This window comes from Pseudorca crassidens, chromosome 2 (genome assembly GCF_039906515.1).
Source record: "Pseudorca crassidens isolate mPseCra1 chromosome 2, mPseCra1.hap1, whole genome shotgun sequence".
Taxonomy (NCBI): domain Eukaryota; kingdom Metazoa; phylum Chordata; class Mammalia; order Artiodactyla; family Delphinidae; genus Pseudorca; species Pseudorca crassidens.
This window is the reverse complement of record NC_090297.1, coordinates 96,018,272-96,045,592: the sequence shown is the minus strand read 5'-3', so window position 1 is coordinate 96,045,592 and position 27,321 is coordinate 96,018,272. Positions and strand designations below refer to the sequence as shown.

At 52.6% G+C, this 27,321-nt stretch overlaps 2 protein-coding genes and 1 long non-coding RNA gene across 6 annotated transcripts; all 3 read left to right on the top strand.

Annotated features, from left to right (window-relative positions):
- On the top strand, positions 1-27,321 carry LOC137219100 (uncharacterized). 2 transcript variants are annotated; one of them, XR_010940975.1, is made up of 4 exons: positions 1-137; positions 1,561-1,737; positions 3,424-3,613; positions 26,900-27,321. It is a non-coding gene; the product is annotated as an uncharacterized lncRNA (long non-coding RNA). The 2 variants fall into 2 exon arrangements; XR_010940974.1 differs by lacking the exon at positions 26,900-27,321 and having other exon boundaries at positions 3,424-3,751.
- EPS8L3 (EPS8 signaling adaptor L3) lies at positions 10,261-20,893 on the top strand. Of its 3 annotated transcripts, XM_067727174.1 has the most exons (18): positions 10,261-10,316; positions 10,474-10,538; positions 12,242-12,400; positions 12,686-12,835; positions 12,924-12,979; positions 13,379-13,518; positions 13,606-13,721; positions 13,983-14,103; positions 14,189-14,250; positions 14,478-14,552; positions 14,873-15,021; positions 18,028-18,109; positions 18,353-18,387; positions 18,872-19,055; positions 19,241-19,369; positions 19,674-19,747; positions 20,035-20,167; positions 20,419-20,892. In XM_067727174.1, the coding sequence occupies exons 1-18, from the start codon at positions 10,286-10,288 to the stop codon at positions 20,428-20,430; spliced, it is 1,773 nt and encodes a 590-aa protein (XP_067583275.1). In that variant the 5' UTR covers positions 10,261-10,285; the 3' UTR covers positions 20,431-20,892. The 3 variants fall into 3 exon arrangements, with proteins under 3 accessions (XP_067583275.1, XP_067583278.1, XP_067583276.1); XM_067727177.1 differs by lacking the exon at positions 14,478-14,552 and having other exon boundaries at positions 20,419-20,893; XM_067727175.1 differs by lacking the exon at positions 19,674-19,747 and having other exon boundaries at positions 20,419-20,890.
- Positions 23,013-26,255, top strand: GSTM3 (glutathione S-transferase mu 3). The gene is made up of 8 exons (XM_067727178.1): positions 23,013-23,161; positions 23,546-23,621; positions 23,962-24,026; positions 25,082-25,163; positions 25,241-25,341; positions 25,466-25,561; positions 25,651-25,761; positions 26,062-26,255. Exons 1-8 carry the CDS (start codon positions 23,114-23,116, stop codon positions 26,158-26,160), a joined length of 678 nt encoding a protein of 225 aa, XP_067583279.1. The 5' UTR covers positions 23,013-23,113; the 3' UTR covers positions 26,161-26,255.

Below are 27,321 nucleotides of genomic sequence, written 5' to 3'. Positions count from 1 at the left end.
GATTCCCACGGAGCCAGGTACTCGAGACAGTGCTCTGCAGAGACCAAGGTGGCAGCCTGCCTGGCACCGTGCTATGCTGGTGTTGCCAAGGGAGCTGGGGAAGACCTGCCAGGGAAGAGACATCTTGGAGGTATCAGGTCTGTTCCGTGTGGCTCTGCAGGGAGAGCTGGGAGCAGCAAGAAGGACTTACGGGGAGGCCAGTGCTGGGAAGCCTATTTACGGAGCCCCTCCCCTGCTCCAGACATGTGACCTATGTTGTCTTGCGTCATCCTCCCCGTCATCATCAGCCCTTTTGATGAACCATGAACCCGAAGCTCAGCGAACTCAGGTTCCAAGGCCACACAGCTAAGAGCCAGAGTTAGGGTTCACATTGAGTGTTTCTGGCTCTGCGGCCCTTGCTCTGGGCTGTGGAGGGTTCCACACGGCCTGCGTTGCTGGAGAGGTAGTGAGGGCCTGGTCGCTAAGAGGGTCCCAGTAGCAGCTGGATGCTGCAGAAGGGCACCTTACTTCTTGTGGAGGAGCCATGTGGGGTGGGACTATGTGGCACGGGTGTGAGGGCCAAGAAACCACGGAGACTGCTCAGCTGGCCCTAGGCTCCCACCCATCTCCCCCCCCCACCCCGCCCAAGGCTCAGGAGGGACAGCACAGCATGTCCAGCACCTCTCAAGGCCAACCAGGGTATGGCCTGGCCCCAGCCCAAGTGCTGGGTGGCCTCCATGGAGAGACCTGAGATTCCTCAGGGGCACAGCCCAAGGCCTTTGGGACCCTCGGGGACCACACAGCGCAGAGGGGAGGGCTGAGCCCTCCCGCTGGCTCTCCTGGGGCCCCAGGCTACTGAGCTCACCCACCAGCAGACACCCCTGGGCAGGACTGAGTCCCAGGGCTGCAGGAGGAGCACCTTCCTGGACAATTTTGTGTTGTTTTGTTACTTTAAAAAATCCCATTTATTTTGCATGGGGTGGAGAAGGAATGGAGAGACAATGATTACAAAAGTAACATGCTCTTTGGGGAAAAGTTGGAAAATACAGAAAAGCACAAAGAAGAAGCCTCCCTGCAAAAAAGCCCTGAAGATACCTGACATTGTTTCTTCAAGTACCTTTTCTTCAAGCCAAGTTGCGTAGGTTCCAATGGCACTCCTGCCATCTCTGGGCTGTGACCCAGGATAAATTACCTCTCGCCTCCTGGTGCCTCAGTTTCTTCCTGTCTAACCTGGAGATGAAAATAACAGAACCTACTTCAAAGGGTTGTTGTGAGCATTCAACAGATAGGTGCCTGTCACAGAATGGATGCCGAATAAATGTTTAGATTCACATGCTGACGTTTATTTCTATGTTTAGATTTTCGTGATTATCATTCTTTTTTTTACAAAATTGAGTATTACCATTTTGTAACAAGCTTTTTTTCACCTAATACAAAATCATGAACATTTTCTATATTTAGATTTATGATTGCAATGTTTTCTGTTTCGATTTACATGATTAAAAGTTTTGTTTAGATTTTTTCTGTTTTTATTTATATGATTTCAATTTATGTACTTCTTTGTTTATTTCACAAAACTAGGATCTTACAGTATCTACCATCGTGTGGCCTGCTGTCTCCGTCTAATGCCGCACTGTGAACTTTCCTGCGTATCACTGAGTAGACTTTTACACGCGGTTTTGAATGGCTGCATCGTGCTCACCTTGGGCAGTGGATTGAAATGGAGACAGGAGCAGAAGTGCATGACAGAGGCGTTGGGTGAGCCCGCTCCCCTGCACACCCATGACAGGCGGCCAGGCCAGGCCCAGGGAGGGCGACCCAGGCTGCTGTCCCTCTTGGGACAGTGAGCTGGGCCCATGTCCGTCCCCTCCCTTGAGATCATCAAGGACAGGCCCTTCTTAGAGACTGCCCCTTCCTAAGCAGCCCTCCCCGGCCTGACCCATGGTTCCTCTGTATGCCAGGTTTTCTGGCAGCCTGCTCTGAATCACAGTCCAAGGTTCAGGCCTCTGGTGAGGAGCTTTCCAGACGTCCCTGAGGGCCTTTCCACCAGGGCTGTCTGGGTAAGGGGAGGCTGGATGAATCTGGGCCCCTGGGACCACCTACCTCCCTGGATGAGGGGTAGGATGCAAGATGGAGGGGAGGGAAGAGGAGGCATGTGTTGGAGTGTCACCCAACAGATCCAAGGCTGGATATGGAGGCGGAACCAATTGCCCAGAAGTGGGGTGAGGGATACTGAGAATGTCATCTAGATTGTCATCTAGAAAAACATCCTGCTGCCACGGACAGTTAGGAGAAGGAAGGAGAAACAAGGCCTGAGAACTGGCTTTGGGCTTGGGGGGTTAGGAGACTGAGGAACTCAGGGTGAGCTAGGCAAATGGGGGCAGGCCTGAGATTCTAAGCCCAGTCTCCCAGTCCCTGGATGGGGCTGTTTCTAGGAACGCCTAAGGCCCAGCCTTCCTTCCTGAAAACTTAATCCTCCGACACCACACAGGCCCCACAGAGTTGACCATTTGCCCTCAGATCACCCCCTCCCAGCCTCCTCCTGCTGCCAGACCCCTTTCCTTCCTCGGCCTCTGCCGGGAGGGAGGTGGAGGCTCCAGAGAACCAGGGCAGAGGCCGTGTGCGCGGGAGCTCCCGCTGGCTCAGGCCCCTTCTCTCCCAGCGAGGCCGGCCCGTCCAGCTACTCCCTGGACCCCACTCTATATCTGTCTGCTTCTTCTACCCCTGGAATGTAAGCTCCAAGTGCAGGGATGTCATCGCCCTTATTTACTCTGTCTGGCTCATAAAAGTAATTTGCCCTGCATGCCAGCACTGGGGGCAGCAGAGATGGGGTCTGTTTCTGTGACTCCCAGCAGCCCGGGGGCCAGGCACCAGCCCCTGGCCGTGACCACCATGACTTAGGCCCCAGGCCCCCAATCTGACGTGGAGGCCTGCCTCGTCTGTGCAGGATGCCAGCCAGAGCTCGGGCTGGACGCTGCTCTGGCACTCAGCTCCACGAGCCTGAGGTGCTCCTAGCTGACACCCCACCGCTAGAGGCCTTGCAGCCACAAATAGGCCTCTCTCCTCAAATAACCAGAGCCCTGGCCTATCTCCTTCACTGCTCTTCAGGAAAGCAGAGCTCTCTTTCCCCAGAGCCCTCCAGAGATCCCCACTACCGATCAGGGTCTGCTCTGGAATTTCCGAGAAGCCCAGGCCTGTTTCCCGGGCCAGGCCAGGGTAGCCTGGAGGGGCTCCTTGACCCCTTCAGTCTAAAACCTGTGCACCTGGGTCCATCCCTACCCACCATTCCTCAGCAGCCTCTCTCTATGCCCTGAGAACAAGCAAGTGGCAGGGCCCTCTCGGGAGGCAGGGACCAACGACATCCTTGTCACACCTTTGTGCAAAAGCTTTCAGTGAGGGGCTTCCCTGGTGGCGCAGTGGTTAAGAATCCGCCTGCCAATGCAGGCGACACGGGTTCCAGCCCTGGTCCAGGAAGATCCCACATGCCGCGGAGCAGCTAAGCCCCTGCGCCACAACTACTAAGCCTGCGCTCTAGAGCCTGCGAGCCACAACTACTGAAGCCCATGCACTTAGACGCCGTGCTCTGCAACAAGAGAAGCCACTGCAATGTGAAGCCTGCAGACCGCAACGAAGAGTAGCCCCCGTTCACCGCAACTAGAGAAAGCTCGCGCGCAGCAACGAAGACCCAAAGCAGCCAAATAAATTAATTAATTAATTTTTTAAAAAAAAGCATTCAGTGACTCCACTTACCACCAGATGATAAAGACACACTTATCCCCTGTCACCTGCCACCACCTGCCTGCCATACTCAAACACACATGCGTGCACACACACACACACACTCTAGCCATTCCCAGTTTCTAATACTCCATTTCACCCATCCATCCAACAGGATTTTTACTCCTTCCACCTGGCATTCCCTTCCCACTTCATTGCTGGGCCAAACTCCTACGTGATTTTTAAGCACTGACCCCAGCATCCCCTTCTCTGGGAAGTTTTCTCTGATGCCCCCAAACAGAGTATGGTCCTTTGTGCCTGGGATGCCACAGTGTATGTATTTGTCCACAGGTCCTCCTCTCCTCTATAGACTGTGGTAATAAACTACCCTGGGGTCTCAGGCATTCCAGTCTGATGGGGACATACCCCTCAAGGTGACACCTGCAGTAGTGGGGGGACATGTGTATAAGGCATCTGGGAAGCCAGGGCCAGAGTCCCCACCAGTCTTGGGCAGTGGGAAGGCTTCCAGAAGAGGCAGAGCTTACGGGTAGACACGAAGCATAGTGGGCTTTTCCCATGGGCAGAGAGAACAGCGGGTAGCTAGGTACCAAGGCATGACGTGTCTAGGAATCACAAATCATTCTCTAAGCTGAGTGTAAAGTGCAAGTGGCACAAGTAGGGGGAGATAAGGCCATAATCAGAGGCAGGAGCCTCAAGTTCATGAAGTTCCTATTCCATTAAGTAGGACCTATGACGCTGTTTGCTACATTTGGGTAAGAGAGAATACGAGTCTCTCATCTAGCCACCATTTCATGCGCTGCTGCTGACTAATTTATCAAGGCAATGGTTCAGGGGCGAAATGATGCCCAAAGTGATCCAAGTCCCAGTTTAACAAAGAATGTAATAGTGAAAGCTTTTAGAAGGAATTCTTTCTAAATCCTTTGAAATTGAATTCCTGGACCTTCTAGGTTTCCTACAATTAATAAGAATTTATCCAATAAATTGTTAGATGTCTTCAAGTTTTAATAAATTTGTGCATCTTTTTTAAGTGCCATGATAAGGCATTTGGATTTTATCCTGAGATGAGAGGGGAGTTAGTGATGGGTTTTAGACAGAGGAGTGAATGATCAGATTTCCAGTTAAGGAAGATCCCCTGTCTGCAAGGAGGAGGGGAACTAATAACAAGACTGGAGGCTGGGAGGGTAGGAGACTCCAGCACCGTCACAGGCAGACAATTTGACAAGTGGGGGACACTCAGGCCCCGGCAGTGGGGTGGGAGGAAGATGGATCTGTACGAACTTGCTAAGGAGATGGGACCCACAGGATGGGTGATGGGCCAGGTACAGGGGCTGAGGGAGGACTTGGGGTGGCCCCAGTGCCCTGCTTGCATGCTTGGCTGGTGTTGGTGCCTTTGCTGAGCTGGGAACATGGGAGGAGGGGCTGGACGGTTTGGAGGGAGACACCGAACTCAAGCTGAGTTCCAAGGTGTCCCTAGCATGTAGCACAGTGGCTGGCAGAGAGGAAGCCCTCAGTATACAGCTGTGGAGTGAATGTATAAGTGAATGAATGAATGAATGAGTGAATGAATGAAATGAGTCCCTAATCCCTTCCCCTCCCACCTGCGTCCTGGCTCCTGGTGCCCCAGCCAGGATTACTTTGCCAAAGAATTGCTTTGACACTTGGAGCTTTCTTTGTGCAGAAGCATCAGTTTGGTCCCCCAGTCCCCAGGGATGAGGGGCCTGGCCTCTCCATCTCTCCTAATGCCCCTCTTTACCGGAGTGGTTCCACAGTGCCTGGCACTGAAGAAGCCCCAGGCCCAGCCCCACCCAAGCTGCAAAGGGCTCCCGTCTGAGGATACCCACACTGCTCCCAAGGGCACTCCTACAGGCCCCTGCAGATGCAAGACGCTGAGGATGCAGATGGAGCTCTTGTTTTCTCCACCTGAAGATTTCACACGGATTTCTGCAGTGGGCTGTGCCCCTCCCCCAGCCCCCTCCCCCATCCTCCATGAGAGTGCCAGCTGTGCTGGCCCCTGAATGCGAAAATGGGGAGAAGCCTGTGGGAAGGGCAGGGCCTGGCCTGAGCTGAGTAAGATAAGAGACATAGTCTTGGCTGGGCACCTGGGCTGGGGCTGGGGCCGGCACTGGGGGAGGCAACGAAGGGACAGGCTGTCCTATCTGGAAAGAAGCTGAAGGACCAAGAGGCTGAGACCCAGGGAACAGAACAGCCAGGGAGGTCAGGAGAGCTGGTCCCGTGTGGCCACGGCTGGGGGCTGGCTCAGCAGCCACCTGATCCCTGGGCCCCTAAAGCTGGCTGCCCCGTGGACTCTCTTAGGTGGGGAAGGCCCCCAGCCAGGACCCCCTTCCTGGACTCCAGGCCATCCAGGGCGGTGTTGGCTGGAGCGGGGGCAGGGAAGGAGGCTGAGATCTCCTGGAATGGACCCAAGGAAGCGAAGGGTGGGCGTGCTGGCTCTGCCCCCAGACCACAGGGCTCTCCAGCACAGATCCTAACCCGACGGGTCCCGGGTCTCTGCCCACGAGACCCACCACCACATGGACACGGGCATTTCCCTCCCTCCTCTCCCCTCCTGCCTCGCTCCCTGTTTACACCCTACCTCCCTTGTTAGACTGTGAGCCCCCAGAGGGCAGGCAGCCTGGGTGCCAAGGAAGGCTTTTAAACACCATGAAGCACGAGGAGTGGGTAAGTTCACGAATAGGCACAGAGGCAGAACTCAGTTTCCTATCTCTGCTGAAGCCACCCAGGCTCAACCAGAGGTCTGAGGGCACGGGGTAGGGTAGGGCAGGAAAGAGCGGATGAGGGAGAGGGCTCCCTGCTGGGTCAGAGGGGAAAGAAGAAAGGGCAGAATGAGGTGGGCCCTGCTAGGAAGAAGTCTTATCCCTCCACCTAATGCCCATGGTGGTCCCGGCCCCCAGCCTTCATCTGCTCTCACAAACTCCACATCCTGCTCGCAGGTACCACCTGGGCACACACGGTCACGAACCCACGTGCGCAGCGCACACAGGCACACGTGCCAGCCCACAGCTGCCCCCAAGGCCGGGGCCCACCTCCAGCCACCTGTGCCCTGACCACAGAAGCCAGACTCTCCCGAACCATGGGTGCCCTCTCCTTCTGGTCCCAACCCTGGTGCCTGTTGCTGACCTGGGGCCTCAGAGGAGGTACCCAAAGCGGGAGGCAAGAGGGGGCCACACACTAATGGCAGAGGCAAGCAGAGGAGGAAGCTGGGAAGCAGGAGTCTGGCTAAGCTTGGGACACATGTCGGCACAGGCATTGCCACAGGCCCAGGCTTTGGTGCTGGGCAGGTGGTGGCCTAGGAGACCTTCCCACCCATCAGAGTCCAAAGAGCACAGGTGTGGCTGCCTCATGGCCTCACCAGCGTTAAGACCTGTCTGCGCCGTCAGGGCTCACCTGATCACAGGGCCTCTGCCCGTGGCTGCGCCTCTAGCAGAGAAGCCACTGCCTTTCCCACCACCAGCATCAGACCAGCAGCTCAAACAACTGCGCCTTCGGGGGGACCAGCCACCAGGCCTCACTGGGACCCAGGTAAGGGACTGGCCCTCGGTGAGATCAGGGCCCACCCAAGCCGCGGGGGATGCCGGATGCAACTCAGTGAGGCTTCCCAGGCCAGGGCCTCCTGCTCATGTCAGATGTAGCCAGGACGAGCAGCCCTAAGAAGAGCTTGGGACTCGGCCAAGGGCTAGCCAGCCAGGAAGCAGGGCTCCAGCCGCATCTCTGGGCTGCTTCTCCCAGGGTCCGGGATGCAGACCCGAACTCCTTCCCCACTCCAGGTCCCTAAATTTGGGGGATAAATGGGGAAACTGGGCTGCCAGAGATCCCCCCTTCCCAGGGGCAAGGAGGCCCCCGCTCCTCCACCCCCCACCTTCCATTCCCCCATCCCCACGCCCCACCTTGAGGATCCCCCCACCCCCTGCCTGTGTCATCAGGATCTTGAGCAGCAGATGTTTCCCTGAACCTGCTCACAGAGACCCACAGGGACCATCCTTGTGCGAGGCGGCTGGCGGGGAGCTAACCGAAACACCGTTCATTTTCTCTTCTTTGTCTTCTGGATCTAGAAGCAGGAAGTGTTGCAGCCTGAGAGGTGCAGCTGGGGAGAGGGAGAGCAGACTTTTAGTACCCCCTTACCCTTGGTGGGGGAAGGGTTCCTCCCAAACAAGGAAAACAGAGACCCAGCCACAATCCCTTAATTGTTTACTAGCAACCATTTCCCCAGCACTGAGTCATCTTATCAGATCTTCTGCTACTTTCATAACAGTCCTAGTAACAGGGGCGTGGGCTGCTCTCTGGCACTTTGCCCAGGATATTCCAAGGTTTCTGGACAACTCAGAGGCACCACGCAGATGCACGGACACCCACGGAACTGACACCCTATTCGTGATGCATACCTACATCATTAAATAACACATTACCTTGACCCACACACTCAGCTAACTCCCGCCCCACCCTGCACGTACACACGCACCTCATTTACTTCCATTCCGTTTCAACATATACATATTCTAGACCCCCTCTATGCCAGGAGGGCACTGTGTGGACAGCAGTGGCAAGATAAGTCCGTCCTCAGGAGGTCACAGCCCAGTGACAGAGGCACATATATAGACAGTTAAAGCATGGAGTTTGCAGTCAGACACGGCTGGGTTCATTCTCTATCAAATACTTACTTGAGATTTCAGGCCTGTTACCCTCTTTAACCTCAGCATCCTCATCTGGTAAATGGCATAATAACAGAACCCACCCAGCAAGGTTGTTCTGAGGATTAAATGTGTTGATGGGGGTAACATCTGTAGAACAGTGCTCAGCACATAGGGCCAAGGAAGTATAAGCGATGGTAGTGAAAATTAAATGATATAAGGTAAATGATATGATATGAAATGATATGATATGATTAAATGATATGAAGGCACTTAGCATTAGGCTCACAGCACTAACCAGGGTGGCTGCTTTTGTTAGAGAGGAACGTACAAGGTTTGGTGTGGCATTAGGATGATGGGAAGGGTGGAGTGGGGTGGTCAAGGAGGGCTTCACAGAGGAGGTGATCCTTAACCTGGAATCTATTTATTTATTTAGATTTTTGTAATTATTGAGTTAACCTTGGTTTATAACATTATATGTTTCATGTGCACAACATTATGTTTCTACTTCTGTGTACACTATAGCATGCTCATCACCAAAAATTTAATTTCTATCCATCACCACACAGTGATTCCGTTTACCCATTTCCCCCTCCCTCCTGCCCCTTCTCCTCTGGTAACCACTACTGTGTCCTCTGCATCTACACTTTCGTTTGGTTTGGTCTGTTTATATATTTTGTTTCGTTTGTTTGTTTCTTATATGCCACAAAAGAGTGGAATCATACGTTATTTATCTTTCTCTCTCTGTCGTATTTCATTTAGCATAACACCCTCAAGGTCCATGCAAATGGCAAGATTTTATCTTTTTTATGGTTAATTCCATTGTATATACAACATCTCCTTTATCCTGCATCTGTTGATGGTCACTCAGGTTGTTTCCATATCTTGGCTATTATAAGTTCCATGATGAACACAGGGGTGTGTATTTCATATTCCTTGGATAAATACCCAGAAGTGGGATTGCTGGATCATATGGTAGTTCTATTCTTCATTTTTTGAGGAGTCTCCATATCGTTTTACACAGTGGCTGCACTAGCTTACATTCCTACCAACAGTGCACAAGGGTTCCCTTTTCTTCACTTCTTTACCAACTTTTTTTTCTCTCTTGCCTTTTTGTTAATAGCCATTCTGACAGGAGTGAGGTGATACTTCATTGTGATTTTGACTTGCTTTTCTCTAATAATTAGTGATGTTAAACATCTTTTCATGTGCCTATTGGCCAACTGTATATCTTCTTTGGAAAAATGTCTATTCCCTTGAGCTGGAATTTAAAGGGTTGTGTGGGGAGGGACTCTGAGAAGAGGGTTCAGAGAACGGAAAGGCAAAGAGACAGAAGATTTAGTAAGACATTCAGGAAAGTGCAGATCACTGACACATCCTACAGAGCCCATCATAAACGTGCATACAAATGCATGTGCATACACATACACATACACCCCTCCTGAGCGGGTCCCCAGCATAAGAGCCAACATTGGCCTCCTCCTAATTTGAGGAATTGAAACAGGCTTGGACAAGAGGCTTGCTTTGGCAGGGAAGGCTGCAGACCCTAATTCCTTCCCTCCAGAAGCTAGGCACACCCATCTGGCATATTTTACACTCAGGCCCAGGATGGGATCTGGTCCCAAGTTCCTGTCCACCCAGCTTTCCTGAGCCCATTGGAATGAGCTTTACTGGCCAAATAATGGGAAGCTGGGAGCCTGCCTGGGGGCCTCCAAGGCCCAGCCAAGACGGAGGGCTCCTCAGCAGAGGGTATGTCTGGAGAAGGATCCAGAAAGACCTGTGGTCCAAGCCTCAGACCCGGGTCAGGGATGGGCTGCAACAGCTGTCCTGCCCAGCTCTGCCCCAGTATCCCTCTCCCCAGCCCTGATTGCTGTCTCTTCCATTCATTTCGGCTTCTAGGGAGTCATCTCAGCGGTGTCAACATGTCCCGGCCCAGCAGCAGAGCCATTTACTGTAAGCTGTCCCTCCAGTGCCCTCTCCCGTTCCCTCCCACTGAGCTCCCTGAACCCCCTGCCCTCCATTCCCTCCCTTGCCAAGCTGACCAACCCTTATTGCTGTATATGTCTCACCTCCTTCTTCTGCCCCCCTCCCTTGCCTTGGGCCACGGCAGTGCACCGGAAGGAGTACTTGCAGAATCTCACCTCAGAGCCCACCCACCTGCAGTTCAGGGTGGAGGTGAGTAACCCGGGGGCCCCAGACAGTTTCCTGATTCAACACAAGTTTTCCCGTGTGTCCACCGCCCTGACAAAAAAACAGACATCTGAGATAAGTCTCTGCCACAGAAGCCAATGGCCTGACCCAGTCAGAGCAGGTGGGCTTGGGTCCAGCAAGCCTAACTGAGCATCTGCTGAATGTGGGGAAGGAGGATGGGCAGGGAAGGCCAGGCTAGAGGTTGAGGTGGTGGACGTCCTATCCCCGGGCAGGAACAAGCAGCAGAGGGATGGGTCAGGAGGCACCTGCCACCACCCCATCCCCGCCCCCCAGTCCGCCCCCTGCCCCAGCTGGAGGAAGGACTGTGTGAGGTTAGCAGTCCCTGTTTGAGGACTTGAAAGGACCACTGTCTGAGAGCGGAGCTTTCTGGGCTTGAGCTCCCCGGGGCAGGCCTGCGCAGCTTAGAGCCTACAATGGAAGCTCTGGCCCTGCGTGGGAAGACAACACTGGCTCTGCCACATCTAGCTGCCTGGAGAGTTGCTGACACCACAGAGAAAGCTCAGACTGGAAGGTGTAGCAGAGAAGAGAAGACACCAGGTCAGGTTGAAGGTCTGGGGTAGAAACCACCCCTGGGCAGCAGCAGATCTAGGGCCCTCCCGGAGAAGAAGCAGAAGAAGCAGCGAGGGATGCTGGAGCAACCGTCTGGGGGCTCCAGAGGGCGGCAGAGGTCAGGGCCCCCCAGCCATCTGGGCTGGGCCCAGGAGCACTGGGCTTCATGGAGGGATGGGGGTTAGGAACCGGCTTCGGTTAGGTTTAGCAGGCAAGAGCAAGAAGAGGCATGTCCAGGATGCCAGGGCACTTGGTCATGTTGTCAGAGCTCCTGAATATGCCAGCCGTGTGAACGGGGAGAGGAGCTGGGAGCTATGCAGAGGGCGGCGTTGTGGGATCAAGGGGCAGGAGGCAGACAACCTCCCCCCAACCAGGGCCTGGAGGGGAGGGTGAGGGGCAGGACTGTGACTGGTGAAGGCAACGTTTGGATAGGAGAAGGGAGGGGTCTCCTCAAGGATAAAAACACTGCTGGAATGATCAGACTAGCAGGGGGCAAGGGCCTGAGTGGAGAGAGAGGTCAGTATGGACCTCTCTGGGCAGGAATCAGGGAGAAGGGGGGCTTGACTTCTTCCTGAGAGACTGGGAGGTGATGGGTTAGCAGAAGTGGAACGCGCCTTCTGGGCAGGGGGAACAGCATGAGAAAAGGCACGGAGACAGGAACGCTAGGCCAGGGAGGAGATGGACCAGGCTGGGATGGTGATTCCAAAGAGGGCAAAGGAAGCCAGGGACAGAAATTGAGCATCCTATATATATCCCACCCAGAGGAGTTCAGACTTATTTGTTGGGTAGCTGAAGCCCACATCTACCACGATCTAGCCCCCTCAGCTGGCCTGGACTGTTAAAGGCCATGACTGTCCTTCCTCCAGAGTCCTAAACCCCCTCCTACAGCCCCTCAGACCCTGACTTGGGAGCCCCATCCTAGCCTGACTGCCTCTGGCCAGCACACAGGCCCCTGAAGTTTGCTTTATAGGGATGGCCTGGCACTCCCCAACAGGGAGGCCAGGGACATGTCTTCCCCCTCTGCTGCCTTTCCCCCACCCCCCAGCCCTGCGCATTCCCACCTGTGATCCCCTTCTCCAAACCTTCTCCCAGTCCTGCATCTTCTCCTCTCCCCTCAGCACCTGCTGACATGTAAGCTGGGGACGCAGAGAGTCCAGGAGCCCAAGGATGCCCTGCAAAAGCTGCAGGAAATGGATGCTCAGGGCCGGGTGTGGAGCCAGGACTTGCTCTTGCAGGTCAGGGATGGCCGGCTCCAGCTCCTGGACATCGAGACAAAGGTCAGCCTCCCACCATTCCCCGCAAGGGATCATAGCTGACCCAGGCCGTGGGAAAGCAAGCACCAGGCATGAACACCATCGATGCATGTCCCACATGGCAACCACCCCTCCCCATACACAATACATACCCAGGACTAGGAAGAAACGGGGGACAGAGACACAGGGATCAGGGGAGACGACGCCCCATCCCAGACCACTAGAAGGGTGGAGCAACCCAGGTCAGGAGCTCCCAGGAGTCAGCCTGGCTCTCAGTGACCTCACAGCTGACCTCTCTGCCTGGCCCAGGAGGAACTGGAATCTTACCGCCTGGACGGCATCAAGGACATGGACGTGGCACTCAACACCTGCTCCTACAACTCTGTCCTGTCCATCACTGTGCAGGATTCAGGCCTGCCAGCCACTAGCACTCTGCTTTTCCAGTGCCAGGAAGTGGGGGTGAGTAGGTGTGGAATCCAACAGCCATCACCCCCCCACTCCTCCCCGACCCCCCATCCCCAGCCTGTCTGACTGCTGCTTCCTGCAGGCAGAGCAACTGAAGATCAGCCTGCAGAAGGCTCTGGAGGAGGAGCTAGAGCAAAGGTAGGCAGCCTCTGCCCCAGCCCACCTGCAGGACCTCAGAGCTCAGGTCTGCCCCACATCTGGGGGAGCCCAGGAGCCTGTGGCCCAATAACATAGGCATAGACCTGGGGAGGGGCCAGGCTGAAATAGGGCACAGATGGGCATGGGGAAGGGGCTGGGGCGGGGCCCAGTGAACACTGGAGGCTGGCCTCAGAGGCTGACGTGGGAGGGACTGGCCCCAGAGAGCAGGCAGATGAGACAGGGGAGAGTCAGGGAAGGCTTCAGATGGAGACCAGGGAGCAGGGCTGGTCGGGCTCCTGGAGAGAGGGAGTGGTACCCTTGGGTCCTAGGGCAGAAGGGTGGGCAGTGACTCTGTCCCAAGAACCCTGTCAAAGCTGTGTCCCCACCATGTGCTCACAGGCCCCGATTCGGAGCCCTTCTCCCAGGTCAGGACAGATGCAGGGGGCCTCTTCTGGAAAGGCCGATCCCTAAGGAGCAGGTACCTCCTCTGGAGTGCAGACCCCCTCCAGAGCAGCACCACTGGATGACCCCAGAGCACAGTAAGCTTGGGCGTGGGGGCCAGTGGGAGGAGAGGATTCCCATCAAAGGTCAAAGAAGTTCTGGGCCATGGTTCCCTTCCATTGCAGACACACCACGATCCCCAAGGCCCCTGCCACACCACTCCATCATCCAAAACTCAAGTGCCTTCACTTTGCCTCCTTCGAGGAGGTCCCCATCCCCCGGGGACCCAGGACAGGATCAGGTAACTGCAGACTGTCTTGGGCTCCTTGAGGATTTTTGGTCCTGGCCCAAGAGAGGACACCAGTCGTCTCCATCACCCCAAGGAGCCAGGTGCCAGGATGACCAAGGCAGGGCCTGGGTTGAGGAGGGACCCGGAGCCTTGGTCAGACCCTGGGCTGGGCCTGAGGCTCAGGCTTGTGGTAGGAGGGGGCGGGGGGTCAGGGTTGGGAGTTCCAGGGTGGGCCTAACTGCCCACTCAGACCATGGGTTGTTTGGGGTCCAGGAGGTGCTGAGCCACGTCCTAAGAGACATCGAGCTATTCATGGAAAAGCTGAAGGAGGACCAGTCAAACACCAGTCATAAGAAGAAGAGACAGAGGAAGAAACAGATAAAGCATCAGGGGGGTGAGTGTTGAGGGCCAGGGGAGAGGAGTGGGGGGAGAGTCTTGGGATAATCTGTGACCCACCACCTTCCCACTTCTTTCTACAGGGATAACAGAGGCACATTACATCGACTGCTTCCAGAAGATCAAGTACAGCTTCAACCTCCTGGTATGTGGCTCCCCACAAGTTCCCCAGCCCTTCCCCCCACCCCACCTCAGCAGTCCCCTCCTCTCTTGTCTTATGGACATCCCAAGCTTCTCCAGCTTCTTCCCACTCTTGGGACTTTTGGAGAAATGCCAGACTCCCCATCAAGGCCCAGAACAATGGGGCCCTGGGGTCCTGGTGAAAGTAGGGTGGGAGGAAGGGTGGTAACAGGCTTCGCCCTGTATCCTCAGGGAAACCTGGCCACGATGCTGCAGGATACAAGCGCCCCTGTGTTCGTACACCTCCTCTTCCAAACTCTGAACTCCGTGAGTCGGGGGAGGACAGGGTGGTGCAGAGGGACATGCTGAAGTTAAGATGAGACAGAGGCCTGGGTGGGAGGTAGGGGGCAGAGGGAGTCTGTGGATCTGCCCTTTGCTCACCTCAGCACATTCTTCTCCTTGACCCCAAGACGCCATCCCCACTATGCACTGTCCTTAACCCCAAGGACACCAGTGGGGGCAGGAAGGAGCAGGCCTGGGGCAACACGGTATTGCAAAAGTGGGAAGCCAGGGACCCCAGGCCCTTCCCCACTCCTGTCTGGCCCTGCAAGAGCCCAGGCTTCCTGAAACCTTCTGTCCCTCCCCAGATCCTGGAGCAGTGCCCTGAGCCTGGCCTAGCAGTCCAAGTGATCTCACCCCTCCTCACCACCAAGGCCGTTGATCTGCTGCAGTCCTGTCTAAGCCCACCTGAGAGTAACCTCTGGAAGGGGCTGGGCATAGCCTGGACCACCAGCCAGTAAGTGACGACAAAGCCTAACTGAATCAGAGGCAAGGGACGTGGGGGCATAGGGCAGGACACACAGGGCAGGAGGTGGCAGGCTCTACATTGTGTCTTAAAACAAACAGAAATTCTGTACCCATTAAACAATTAAACAAAACTCTGTACCCATTCTTCCCACTCCCCAGGCCCTGGTAACCTCTATTCTATGAAATATCTCAAAACAAATTGAAGGACTCTACCTGGAGTGTCCAACTTTTAATTAGGCTAAGTACAAACAATGAAAACAAAACAAAACCACCACTTACCATCACCCACCACTGAAGGAAAGCATTATTTCAGAAAAAAGAACAATTCTTCCCAAGGAAGGAGAGTTGGCAACCTTCTACTAAAATTTTTCTCATTTTTGTCAAGGACAAAGTGAAAACTCTGTCTCAATTCCTGCCCAGATTTTAACAATTACTGATGTAAGAGATGCTGCAAATGTAATATCAATAAGAGTTGCAACCCAGCAGCCAAGGAGCTAAGAGAGAAAGAGATATTCCACGCGGGTGGAACCGTGAGATGGGCAGTTGGGCGGCAAGGCCAAATTGATGACAGCTGTGGGGAGGGGAGGATGAGACCAGCTTGGATATGCTGAGCTGAGGTGTCAATGGAACCTGCGCAGAGACAGGGTGGCCTGGGCTTTGGGGGAGAGGTCCGACCTGGCTACAAGAGTTTGAGAATAGTCAGTACAGAAGTGATATTTGGGGCCACCTGGAGGTAAGCACTGTGGTGGGAGCCTCAGAGCTCACTTTAACAAGCATGGTCTGCTCTCCCCATGAGAGAAGGGCCTGGGGAAATTTCAAGGTGGTGAAAGGAAACATGGTTAAGGAGGCAAAGAGAAATTCCAGAGAGTTAAAAGGAGAAACAAAAAAGCAGAAGCATGAAAACCAAGAGAGACGAGGGTTGGGGTTTTTTATATAAATTTATTTATTTCTTTTTGGCTGTGTTGGGTCTTCGTTGCTGCACGCAGGCTTTCTCTAGTTGCAGCGAGCAGGGGATACTCTTCGTTGCGGTGCACAGGCTTCTCATTGCGGTGGCTTCTCTTGTTGCGGAGCACGGGCTCTAGGCGCGCGGGCTTCAGTAGTTGTGGCACGCGGGCTCAGTAGTTGTGGCTCGCGGGCTCTAGAGCGCAGGCTCAGTAGTTGTGGCGCACAGGCTTAGTTGCTCCGCGGCATGTGGAATCTTTCCGGACCAGGGATCGAACCCATGTCCCCTGCATTGGCAGGTGGATTCTTAACCACTGTGCCAACAAGGAAGTCCAAGAAGAGGGTTTTAGAAAGAGAAATCAACTGGGAAAAAAACCAGTGGTTCTAGGATTCTTTTTGCCTAATGAGCAAGGTTTTTTTTTTCCAATTCAGCCCCATTAAAGGATTTTTGTGTCCAATTCATCTAAAGACATAAATTATAACTTAATGTAATCAATTTCTTTTATTGTGGTAGAATATACATAGGATAAAAGTTAGTTAAACTATTTTAAGTGTATAATTCAATGCCATTAAGTACATTAACAATGTTGTACAGCCATCACCACTATCCATTTCCAGAAATTTTTCAGCATCCCAAACAGAAACTCTGTACCCGTTACACAATCAACCAAAACTCTGTACCCACTCCTCTCTTTTCCCAGCCCCCTGGTAACCTCTATTCTATTTTCTGACTCTGTTTATTATTTTAAATATAAAATTAAGTCAGATGTGGCCTAAGATGTTTTCTCATTTCTTAAAGTAACCGAAAATGAACGAATGAATGAGACGAAAGACAGAAACACAGAAAACAGAATAACTAAAGAGTTGTAAAAACTCTCAAAATAGTTAAATTTCAGATAAATTTTATTCAGGTTATTTTATTTTAGGCAAATTGACCCAAAACTATAAATAACACTAAATTCTGTGGTAATCCAGAAGGATATAGACCATACAAGGCCACTGGATCTGGCAGTCAGATTATCAGGACTTTAGAAGAACTAGTTTCAACAGAGCAATGGCAAAGGTAAAAGTCAGGTTGCAAGGCATAACGAAAGAACCAGAGGTAAGAAAATGCAGGCAGGGCATATGGACACGTCCTCAAAAAACTGGACAAAGATAAGGGAATAGAATGACAGCTTAAAGGGCACAGTAACAGAGTCAAGGGAAGACCTGAGCATGTTTTTAGGGCAAAGAAAAGGAGCCGATAAAAACAATTCAGAAGGGGGAATCATTGACTTGTCCCCGTTGAATAAATTAGCTGCCTCCTGTGTCCCATGCACTGTACTATGGATACAGCTCTCAAGGAGTTCAACGTAAGTAAGAAACACAGACATGTGAGAATCATGTGCCATTCAGCGTGAGAGGAGCAATAATCCAGGGTGTCTGGAGTTCAGCAGCAGTGCAAAGAGGAAGCATTCACCTCTGCCTCCGAGAGGTAGGGAGGGGACTTCCTCGAAGAGGGGACTTGGCATTCCCCAGGCCGGCAAGCAGAGCATGACTGGAGACCACCAACAGTGTGCTGCTCCTCCTGCGTGCTAGGCAATGGGTGAGGGGGAGGCTGAGTGGCAAGTACCAGCTCCCACCCTAGAGCCGGCCAGAGTGCTGTGCTGGGATCACAAGGCGGAGTTCCACGTACTAACCCGCTAGAAAGGGATCTGCTGCTGGGAACTCTAACCAGTTAGACCCCGCGGGGGTCTTCCAGCCCTAACGCTCTGCGGTTCTACCACTCTCAGTCAAACCCCCCATCAGTGAGATAAAGTACTCATCTCTTCTGGTGTTGATATGTCTGCACTTTCACGGGCAGAGGTGAGGCTGGCCCATGGATACCTGCACTGTGGAATTTGCACATGCTTAGCTGTTCACTCCTATGTGGGTGTCCCGGGGCCTTTGATCAGTGCACGTGGGCCATGTCCTCCACTACCTAGAAGATTCCCCAGGCTAGGCCCTGTCATCTCCGCCCTCTACACATCCCACAGCCTGGCACAGAGTGGACTCAGCCTTGTTCTTTCCCCAGGTCCAAATGGACAGGCAGTGAGCCCCTGCCCTACCAACCCACATTCTATGACGGTTGGCAGCTTCCAGAACCTTCCTACGAGGTAAGGGGAGCTTAGCACAGAGTCCTATTCAAAGCCCTAGTCTCTGGCTGGGCTTTCTCAGTCCACTATCTCAGTCCAAACCATGGTCACGTGACACCTAAGTGGTAGGTGGGTTCTGTGTGGTGGGCAGACAGGTGAGGGGATATGAGGCAGCTGTGTGCAAGAGGGTCTGTGGTCTCACACCCCACCTCCCTACCACCACGCTGGCTGACATCCTGCTCGTACTCTGTTCTACCCCTACAGGAGCCTTCAAGATACCAAGACTCTACTTCCCCCCGGTATGCCCTGGGTTTAGTCAGGACCGTAGGGTTCCAGGGAGGGAGGGACAGGGCTGATCTGTGGATCTGTGGATTCTACATGTCACTGACGTCCGGGCTCTCTTTTAGCCAGGCACATACATGTACAGGCACATCTCTCCCCTACCTTGCGTGAAGAGGCAGTTTTTCACCTTCCTAGGCTCCGATCCCTTCTTCTTTCAATACTCTCCACACGTACCTCTGATTTCCCAGAGCTTGAGTATTAAGTGCTCAAAGGAGATGCAGAAAATTCCACTGCTGGAAGAGTCCTGAGAAATCAACATTTCAGACCCCTTCTGCTTATAGAAGCCCACACCCCAAGCCCACCTAAGAAGGACCTGCCCTCAAAATCTGTGGAAGCCCAAAGGTCACCGTTAGACTCCAACGGGGAGGTATCTGGGGCTGAGACAGGGGCCCAGTCTCTGAGGCCCCACTCTCCGGCCATCCTGACTGTCTCCGGGGGTAGCGGGGGAAGCCCTAGGTTAGGGAGCAACTCGCACTTTGCTCAAGAGGAGACACACAACCACGGACGCCACCCTGGGCCCTCCAGACCCGGACCTGTCAAGCCAGCCGTGAAAATGCAAGTCCTATATGAGTTTGAAGCTAGGAACCCACGGGAACTGACTGTGGTCCAGGGAGAGGTACTGGAGGTGAGGCATGGGCTTGAGCTGATAAAAGGAGGTGGTGGTTGGTGGGAGCTACTGGGAGCATGGCGTGGGTGGCCTAGAGAGGGAGAGGGAAGGTGGGGAAGGGCCAGAAGGGAGAAAGCCTGGTGGGGGAGGGCCAAGGCTGGTCGGACAGAGGCTTGGGTCACCGCTGGAGTGACTCTTGGCAGGTTCTGGACCAGAGTAAACGGTGGTGGCTGGTGAAGAATGAAATGGGACGGAGTGGCTACATCCCCAGCAACATCCTGGAGCCCCTACAGTCGGGGTTCCCTGGAAGCCAGAGCAAGTCGTTCCCTCCGGTACTACCCAGCCTAGACTATTCAGAAGCTATAAAGCCTGAGTCAAAGGTGGGGGCAGGGAGGATCCAGTGACAAGTGGAGGAGATGGTCCCGGTTCAACTTAATCAGTATTATCACACGCTTACTGTATCCTGAGTTTATTCGTGGGACCAGAGCAGAGAACAAGCCTTGTGCCTATCAGACAAGCGAACCATGGAGTGAGACAAGTGATCTGACGGAAGCCCAGAGAAGGGACCCAGATGATGGTGGCTGTAGGTGGCTCTGAGATGAGATGGCCTCTGACCCCCACTTCCCCTGATTCTAGGCTCCAGGGCTTCGACTTAGCTCAAGGCCTGAGGAGGTCACAGCCTGGTTGCAGGCAGAGAACTTCTCCACTGTGTGAGTGCCAAGTCCCACGGCTTTACCTCTGTAAAGGGCTCAGATAATAATCAGGCACCCCTCCCCATCACAAGAGTCTCTTCCAGGGCGCTTCTCCCTTCAACCTCAGGAGCTATGAAATTAGTTTCAGCCAATATGTTTATCTTACTCCCTGGCCTCCAGATACCCTTTCTGTGAATTCTTCTGTCACCCCAGTCTCCAAGCCCAAACAGCCCCTTCTCCACACAGACACCCAGGCCCAGTCCTTCCTCCCCACCACTAACAGTTTCTGCTGTTTCTGTTCCCAGCACAGTGAAGACTCTCGGGTCCATGACGGGGCGCCAGCTGCTTCACATGAGACCTGGGGAGCTACAGATGCTGTGTCCCCAGGAGGCCCCAAAGGTCCTGGCACGGCTGGAGGCTGTCAGAAGGATGCTGGGGGTGAGGCCACCCTGGGATCCTGACCACCGCTGGAAATGTGGGATGATCCCTGAGTGAGAGTGTCAGGTGGACAAGCCAGCAGCCCCAACCCTGGGGTGGCACTCAATGTGTCAGGTCTGGCCACAGGACAGTCCCCCAGGGGCTTGATTTCATGTGCTCAGGCATGCCTTGAAGCTCCTAGCTGATTGTTGGCATCAGCTCTGGGGTCCCTCACCTGCCACCAGCCTCACCTCAACCTTTTCTTTCCTCAGATGAACCCTTAGGCAGCAACTCAAACACCTCCAAGACCAAGACTTTCTCACAAGCAAGATGGAGGATATGATAACTCTTTAGAGCCCCGAGAATTCTTCTTTCAGGCCCCCAGGTTGCAGCGAACCCCACACCCCAGCTCACACAGCAAAGAAGATGAGCAAGCCCAGAGGTTGAGACGAATGGTGCCCCTTCTCGCTGTGTTGAGAGCTCTCCCCAGTTGCCACCTATTTATTGCATCTCTTTCCTGAGCCTGGAGCACTTAAGCCTAGGTTTGTCAGGACTCTGTTTAGCCCCCCTCCTCCCCAATAAAAGTATCTTCAAGCTTGTCATGCGCCTCTCTTGCAGCTTCCTCTGGCCCTGATGGGGGCCAAAGGCAGAGAGTCAGGAAGAGCTGGGACACTGGGCATGAAACAGCAGCAGCCCTACATCCATCACTGGGCCAGACTGTTTGAATGTGAGCGGGAATTCACTGGAGCTGAGCCAGAATTTGAGAATTATGGTCCAAGCTCTCCTTACTTTATAAACAAACTCCAAAATAAGGCTATCCTTGACATCTTTATCCTTCTGTGTACACTTCTTCCAGTATATTCCAAGGCACCCAGCACAGCTGAGGACACAACACTTCACAGGAGCAAGGAGTATCGGGGCTGACAGTGGTAGGTTTTGATCAGCCATACTGGCTGATGATCCAGAGACGCACTGAAAAAGCGTGTCAGGTGGTCCACGCTCTACTTGGCAACTTTCTCTTCTAATACTTTTGTCCCCTCCTGTTGGGTGAGCTAAATTTGAGCCCCCTCCCCAGCTTGTCTCTTTAGTGGCAGAGCGTAGGGAACGCTGGACTGGAACACTGGACTGCCTGTGTGAACTCTGGCAAGTCATTTCACTCTCTGGCTTCCTTTTCTCTCAAACGTTAAGTGAAGAGCCTGTACTGTCTGTGGCTTCTGATATTTAGTATACATAGCCTTCTTTAATCTCAGAACTGTCACAGACTGCCCTCCCTACAAAACCGGTTGTACTTTCATTGATTTAGTCTACAGATAAGGCTTGATGTACTTATGGATTAAGGGTCCTTAAGATTTTCCCTTAGTCTCTCTTAATTGAATTTGTCCATGACCCTAACACTGCCAGAATATTGTATTTTTCGACTGCCTATGTCATCCCCTCAAGTTCCTGGCCTCCGAAAATCATCTCTCTTAGCTGATGACACTGAATAAGAAAGCAAACATCTTCCCTCACAAAATAGAACAAAAGTGAGACCCTTAAGGTTTGACTTTCAAGGGCAAAAGTTAACCAGAAAAGTTAATTTGGGGGAACGGGGAGAGGAGATATTGACACATTGCCTTCTGGGGCTTCATGGAGCTGAAGGAGTCCTAGAAACAGGGAAACCCTCCAGAACCAGATAAAAAAAAGTATGCTCCCCAGATTTCCCAGCAAGGACTGAGATGAGGTGAGACTGTCTGGATATCCAAGTGCAAAGGAACTAACACAAATTGGGCTGACAGACCTAGGTTTGAATCCCAGGCCACCCATGGAAACTTGAACCTAGGAAGGCAACTCACCCAACCTCTCCAGGCCTCAATAATCTTAATGGGCATAAAACCTACTTCACAAAGTTGTTGTGAAGCTTAAATTGCAATAAATTAGTAACATACGTGAAATACCTAGACTATTGACTAGCATATCATAGGTGTTCCTTAAGTGTTAGTCTTATACCCAAGTTAATTTGTAACTGGCCTGTTATCTTAGGAGGAGAAATCAGGCATTATAAATGCATCTGTCCCAATGTGTTTGTACTTATTTCCTTTCTTCTTTTAGTGAACTGTCCTTTTAAAAAGTCTCATCTGGGCTTCCCTGGTGGCACAGTGGTTGAGAGTTCGCCTGCCGATGCAGGGGACACGGGTTCGTGCCCCGGTCCGGGAAGATCCCACATGCCGCAGAGCGGCTGGGCCCGTGAGCCATGGCCGCTGAGCCTGCGCATCCGGGAGCCTGCCCTCCTCAACGGGAGAGACCACAATTGTGAGGGGCCCGCGTACCGCAAAATAAAAAAAAAAAAAAAAAAAAAAGTCTCATCTTTGCTTCAGCCAAACTAAGGGGGAAATGTGAGTTCCCAAACCCCGGCTAGGGGGTCTTAGAACACAGGGGCTCTGTGTTCTAAGTAGCTGTGCTGTAGAGGCCAGGCCAGACACCTAACGAGCAGCTCCGAACTCCTCTCCATCCATCCTCAATGCACACGCCAAAGACAGAGATTCCCTGGTGGTCAGTCTCAGTCGCCTCCTGGTTCTTGCCCACCTCCCCCCAAACCCCCCACACCCGCTAGATAAATATTTATGGCATGAATCGCACTCTCCGGGGGTAACCAGGGCCCTCACCGCCTAGGCTGTTAGGGCTCCTCCCACCCTAATTGGCACTAGTAAACAAACACAATTCCGCTTCACGCGTGGAGAATGCAGAGACCCAAACCCAGGTCCGGGTCACTCTCCTCCCCTGCCTAGCCCGGGGACGGTCCGCCCCCAACCCCAGGGACTGCAGCAGTCGCGCCTGCGCGTGGCCACGCGGACACTCGGGGGGGAGGGGAAGACGACGATGGGGGCGGAGTCAGGCGCGCACGTTGGTGCCACCTACTTACGTCGGGTATAAAGCCCCTCCCGTTAGCCAACTATCCCCAGTCCGCGAAGGCAGGCACGCAATAACGAAATGTCGTCGAAGTCAACCATGATTTTGGGTTACTGGGATATTCGCGGGGTGAGTGCCGTCTCAATTGCCAAGCCGCTCGGTCTGGTAGACGGACGCGGAGGTGGCCGGGGGCTCACGGTCAGTGGTCTCCGAGAGAAGGGGTTCTACTCGGGGGCCAAACTTCCTACGCCGCGACGCTTAACGGCCCCAGCCGAGCTCCCGGGCCGCTGAGGCCGACCCCTGCCCCGCCTCTGGACACGGTGGCCTGGGGGAGAGGGGCTGAGGGCAGCAAGCCCAACGTGGTAGGTCTCAGAAGCCGTTTAACTACCCGCTCGGCGGGATGCAGCGTCTGGGCAACCGTGGGCCGGAAGGGGGCGGGACATTGGCGGGCGTGGATTGGGGGTGCCGTTGGGAGCTGTGCAGATGCTGACGGGGAGCTTTTTTACTCCCCAGCTGGCGCATGCCATCCGCATGCTCCTGGAGTTCACGGAGACAGCCTATGAAGAGAAAAGATACACGTGCGGGGAAGGTAATGCCCCTCTGGGTGGCAGTGCGACGCCGCGCTAAGCCGAGCAGGCCCTCCAAATGTCCCTGTCTTCTTCTGCCCTGAGGGTGGCATCACGACGAGGTCGGGTGGGACTTCTGCCCCAGTCACCTGGGAGCTCTCTGCCGTGTCCAGTGTGGGGAGTGATCTGGGGATTCTCTCTCTGCCATAGCCCAACCCTGTCTTAACACTTTATGAGTAATAGTTAAGCTTTGGGGGTCTAGGTATGTGAGGTATTGGAATTAGGGTGTGTCTTTAGATCTTTCCACTCTCCTCAGGTCGGATATTAAGGAGGTTGGATCCCACTTCATTCTCTCTCTTACAGCTCCTGACTATGATAAAAGCCAGTGGCTGGATATGAAATTCAAACTAGACCTGGACTTTCCTAACGTAAGTGGCTTTAGGAGAATAGGGGACAGAAGGGAAGGTCTTCAAGTATATCCTTGCTCCTTTCCTCTCTATTCTAGGGGGATCTAGAATATGGGCTCTTAACCTGGATAGAATAGGTAGAATTCAGGGGTCCTTGAACTTAGATGGAGAAAAAATTACATTTTCATTTCCACTAACTAAAAGTTAACAATTCCTTCTGTTGTGAGTATAGGCAGTCAGTGACCTTGATTATTAGCCATGCCTGTGACTTTGTCACTAGTAGAAAATGGATATTTTTGTATTATATTAATGTGTTGCAGATATTATAAATAAATATTATTTACACTTATCATATTTTGAAAGTATGATAGTTATTACCTCTTGTTATTTAATGCATTCATAGGCACATATTACTCTTACAATTTTGTTCTTTTAATATTATATAAATCGTGTAAATATATGTAATTTGCTTTATGCATTTAAAAACCTTATTCTAAGAAAGGGTCCAGGGCTTCCCAGGTGGCGCAGCGGTTAAGAATCCGCCTGTCAATTCAGGGGACATGGGTTCGAGCCCTGGTCTGGGAAGATCCCACATGCCACGGAGCAACTAAGCCCGTGGGCCACAACTACTGAACCTGTGCTCTAGAGCCCATGTGCCACAACTATCGAAGCCCACACGCCTAGAGCCTGTGCTCCACAACAGAGAAGCCACCACAATGAGAAGCCCACACACTGCAACGAACAGTAGTCCCCGCTAGACACAACTAAGGAAAGCCTGCGTGCAGCAACGAAGACCCAATGCAGCCAAAAATAAATAATTAAGAAAAAAAAAATAGCGTCCATGGCGTGCACATACGCATACACACACACACACACACACACACACAGATTAAGCACCCCTGTCTAGAATCAGGTGTGGACTCAGTTACTAACTTTTACTTACTCTCTTCTTTCTCCTGACACAGCATCTTCTCTCTACTGTTCACTTCCCTGCAAGTCTTATCTTTCCCAGGAGAGAGAGGCAGGTAGGCAAGAGAGAGTCGGGTTGTTCATTTGGCCTTTCCTTTTCCTTCCAGCTGCCCTATCTCATGGACGGTAAGAACAAGATCACCCAGAGCAACGCCATCTTGCGCTATATCGCCCGCAAGCACAATATGTGTGAGTGGGGTAGGGCTGGTGAGGTGAGGGCTGCTCACCTGGGGGTGGATAAGGCCAAATGACAGTTTGGCCTACAGGTGGTGAGACTGAAGAAGAAAAGATTCGAGTGGACATGATGGAGAACCAAATAATGGATTTTCGCATGCAACTGATACAACTCTGCTACAACGCTGACCACGTGAGTTTCCTCAGCAGGAAGGCATCAAGAAAAAGGAGCATTGAGGAACCCAAGTGTTATTTCTGCTCCATTCGCATGCAGATGATGACAGCTATTCTCACTTTCCCTTTTACTTCTCTCCCAGGAAAAACTGAAGCCTCAGTACTTGGAACAGCTACCTGGACAACTGAAACAGTTCTCCTTGTTCCTGGGGAAATACTCATGGTTTGCAGGGGAAAAGGTAGGAAGAAAGGAAAAGGAGGGGATCCCTTTCTATCTCTGCAGGTGTTAATGAACTCCCCAGACCTGATGATCTTATCGTTCCTCTAGCTCACCTTTGTGGATTTCCTCACCTATGATGTGTTAGATCAGAACCATATCTTTGAGCCCACGTGCCTGGATGAATTTCCAAATCTGAAGGCTTTCATGCGCCGTTTTGAGGTGATGCTCCCTGCACCTTTCTCTTACAAAAACAGACTCTCCCCGGGCCCCAAGGGACCCCATTGTGGTAGATTCTTGCCCAACACCAGCTTTTGCCTAAAGGGATCAAGGTTGGACACCTCTAAGCCTTTAAGTCTTGGGAAGGCCCTGGCTTCTATACCTTGAAGGCACTGTCTACAAGAAATGGCAGGGGTGAGGGCCTTGGGGGTGGAGTCAGGCAGCATGTGAGTGTTGCTGTTTTGGAATGGGGCTTTGGGCTGGGCTAGAGTCTTTATAAGGTTTGGTGTGCTTTCCCTTCAGGCCTTGGAGAAAATAGCTGCCTACATGCAGTCTGACCGCTTCCTTAAGATGCCCATCAACAACAAGATGGCCCAGTGGGGCAACAAGAGAATATGCTGAGCAGGAGGCATACTTGCACTGCTTGTTTTGTTCCATCCTGTCCCTAGGGGGGCCTGTACTTTCTCTGCTCTTTTCAATAAATAGCACTGCAGTTACTGGTGTCCAGCTGGATGTCTCTTGGGAGTAAAGGCCAAAGGAGAGTAAGGACATGTTATTTCAATCACTGCAACGTTGACATTCCCCCACCCCACACCTGAGTTCAAGGGCTAGAGGTTCTTGCCCAGCCCTTCAGAGTACTAGAAATAAAGGTGAGATTGCACGGCTGTAGATGACAAGTGTATTAAATGAGACTAGAGCCCCTGTGAAGACCTGGTGAAGATAAGTAAAACTGTGTGGTACTATGAACTCAACAGAACTAGCGTTCAGAAACAGACCCTTATATATGTGATAAAGAGGATATTTTAAACTGGTAGACTAACCAACATATAGGAGTGGGACAGTTACTTAGCAATTAAAATAATAGACCCTGGGCTTCCCTGGTGGCGCAGTGGTTAAGAATCCGCCTGCCAATGCAGGGGACATGCATCCAAGCCCTGGTCCGGGAAGATCCCACGTTCCGCGGAGCAGCTAAGCCCGTGTGCCACAACTACTGAGCCTGTGCTCTAGAGCCCGTGAGCCACACGCTGCATCTATTGAAGCCCATGCATTCTAGCGCCTGTGCTCCACAACAAGAGAAGCCACCGCAATGAGAAGCCTGCGCACCACAACAAAGAGTAGCCCCCACTCACCACAACTAGAGAAAGGTCGCGCGCAGCAACGAAGACCCAACACAGCCAAAAATAATAAATAAATAGAAATAAATAAATTTATTAAAAATAATAATAATAGACCCATACTTCATACCATTCACTAAAATTAAGTCATCTGGAGTTTAAGGCCCAGTGTTAAACATAAAGTATTAATGAAAACGTATGAATGTTTGGAATCATAGGGTAGGAAACATTTCTCTAAGACATTTTAAAAAGCTATAAAGGGAAAGATTTACAAATTCAACATTATTCCACATAAAAATTTTTTGTGACGAAATGACAAGTGAGATAAAGGACCAGTATAGAGACCATGTAAAGAACTCTCATTAAGGCAACTTGGGATTTTTTGGGTTTTTTTTTTTGCGGTACACGGGCCTCTCACTGTTGTGGCCTCTCCCATTGTGGAGCACAG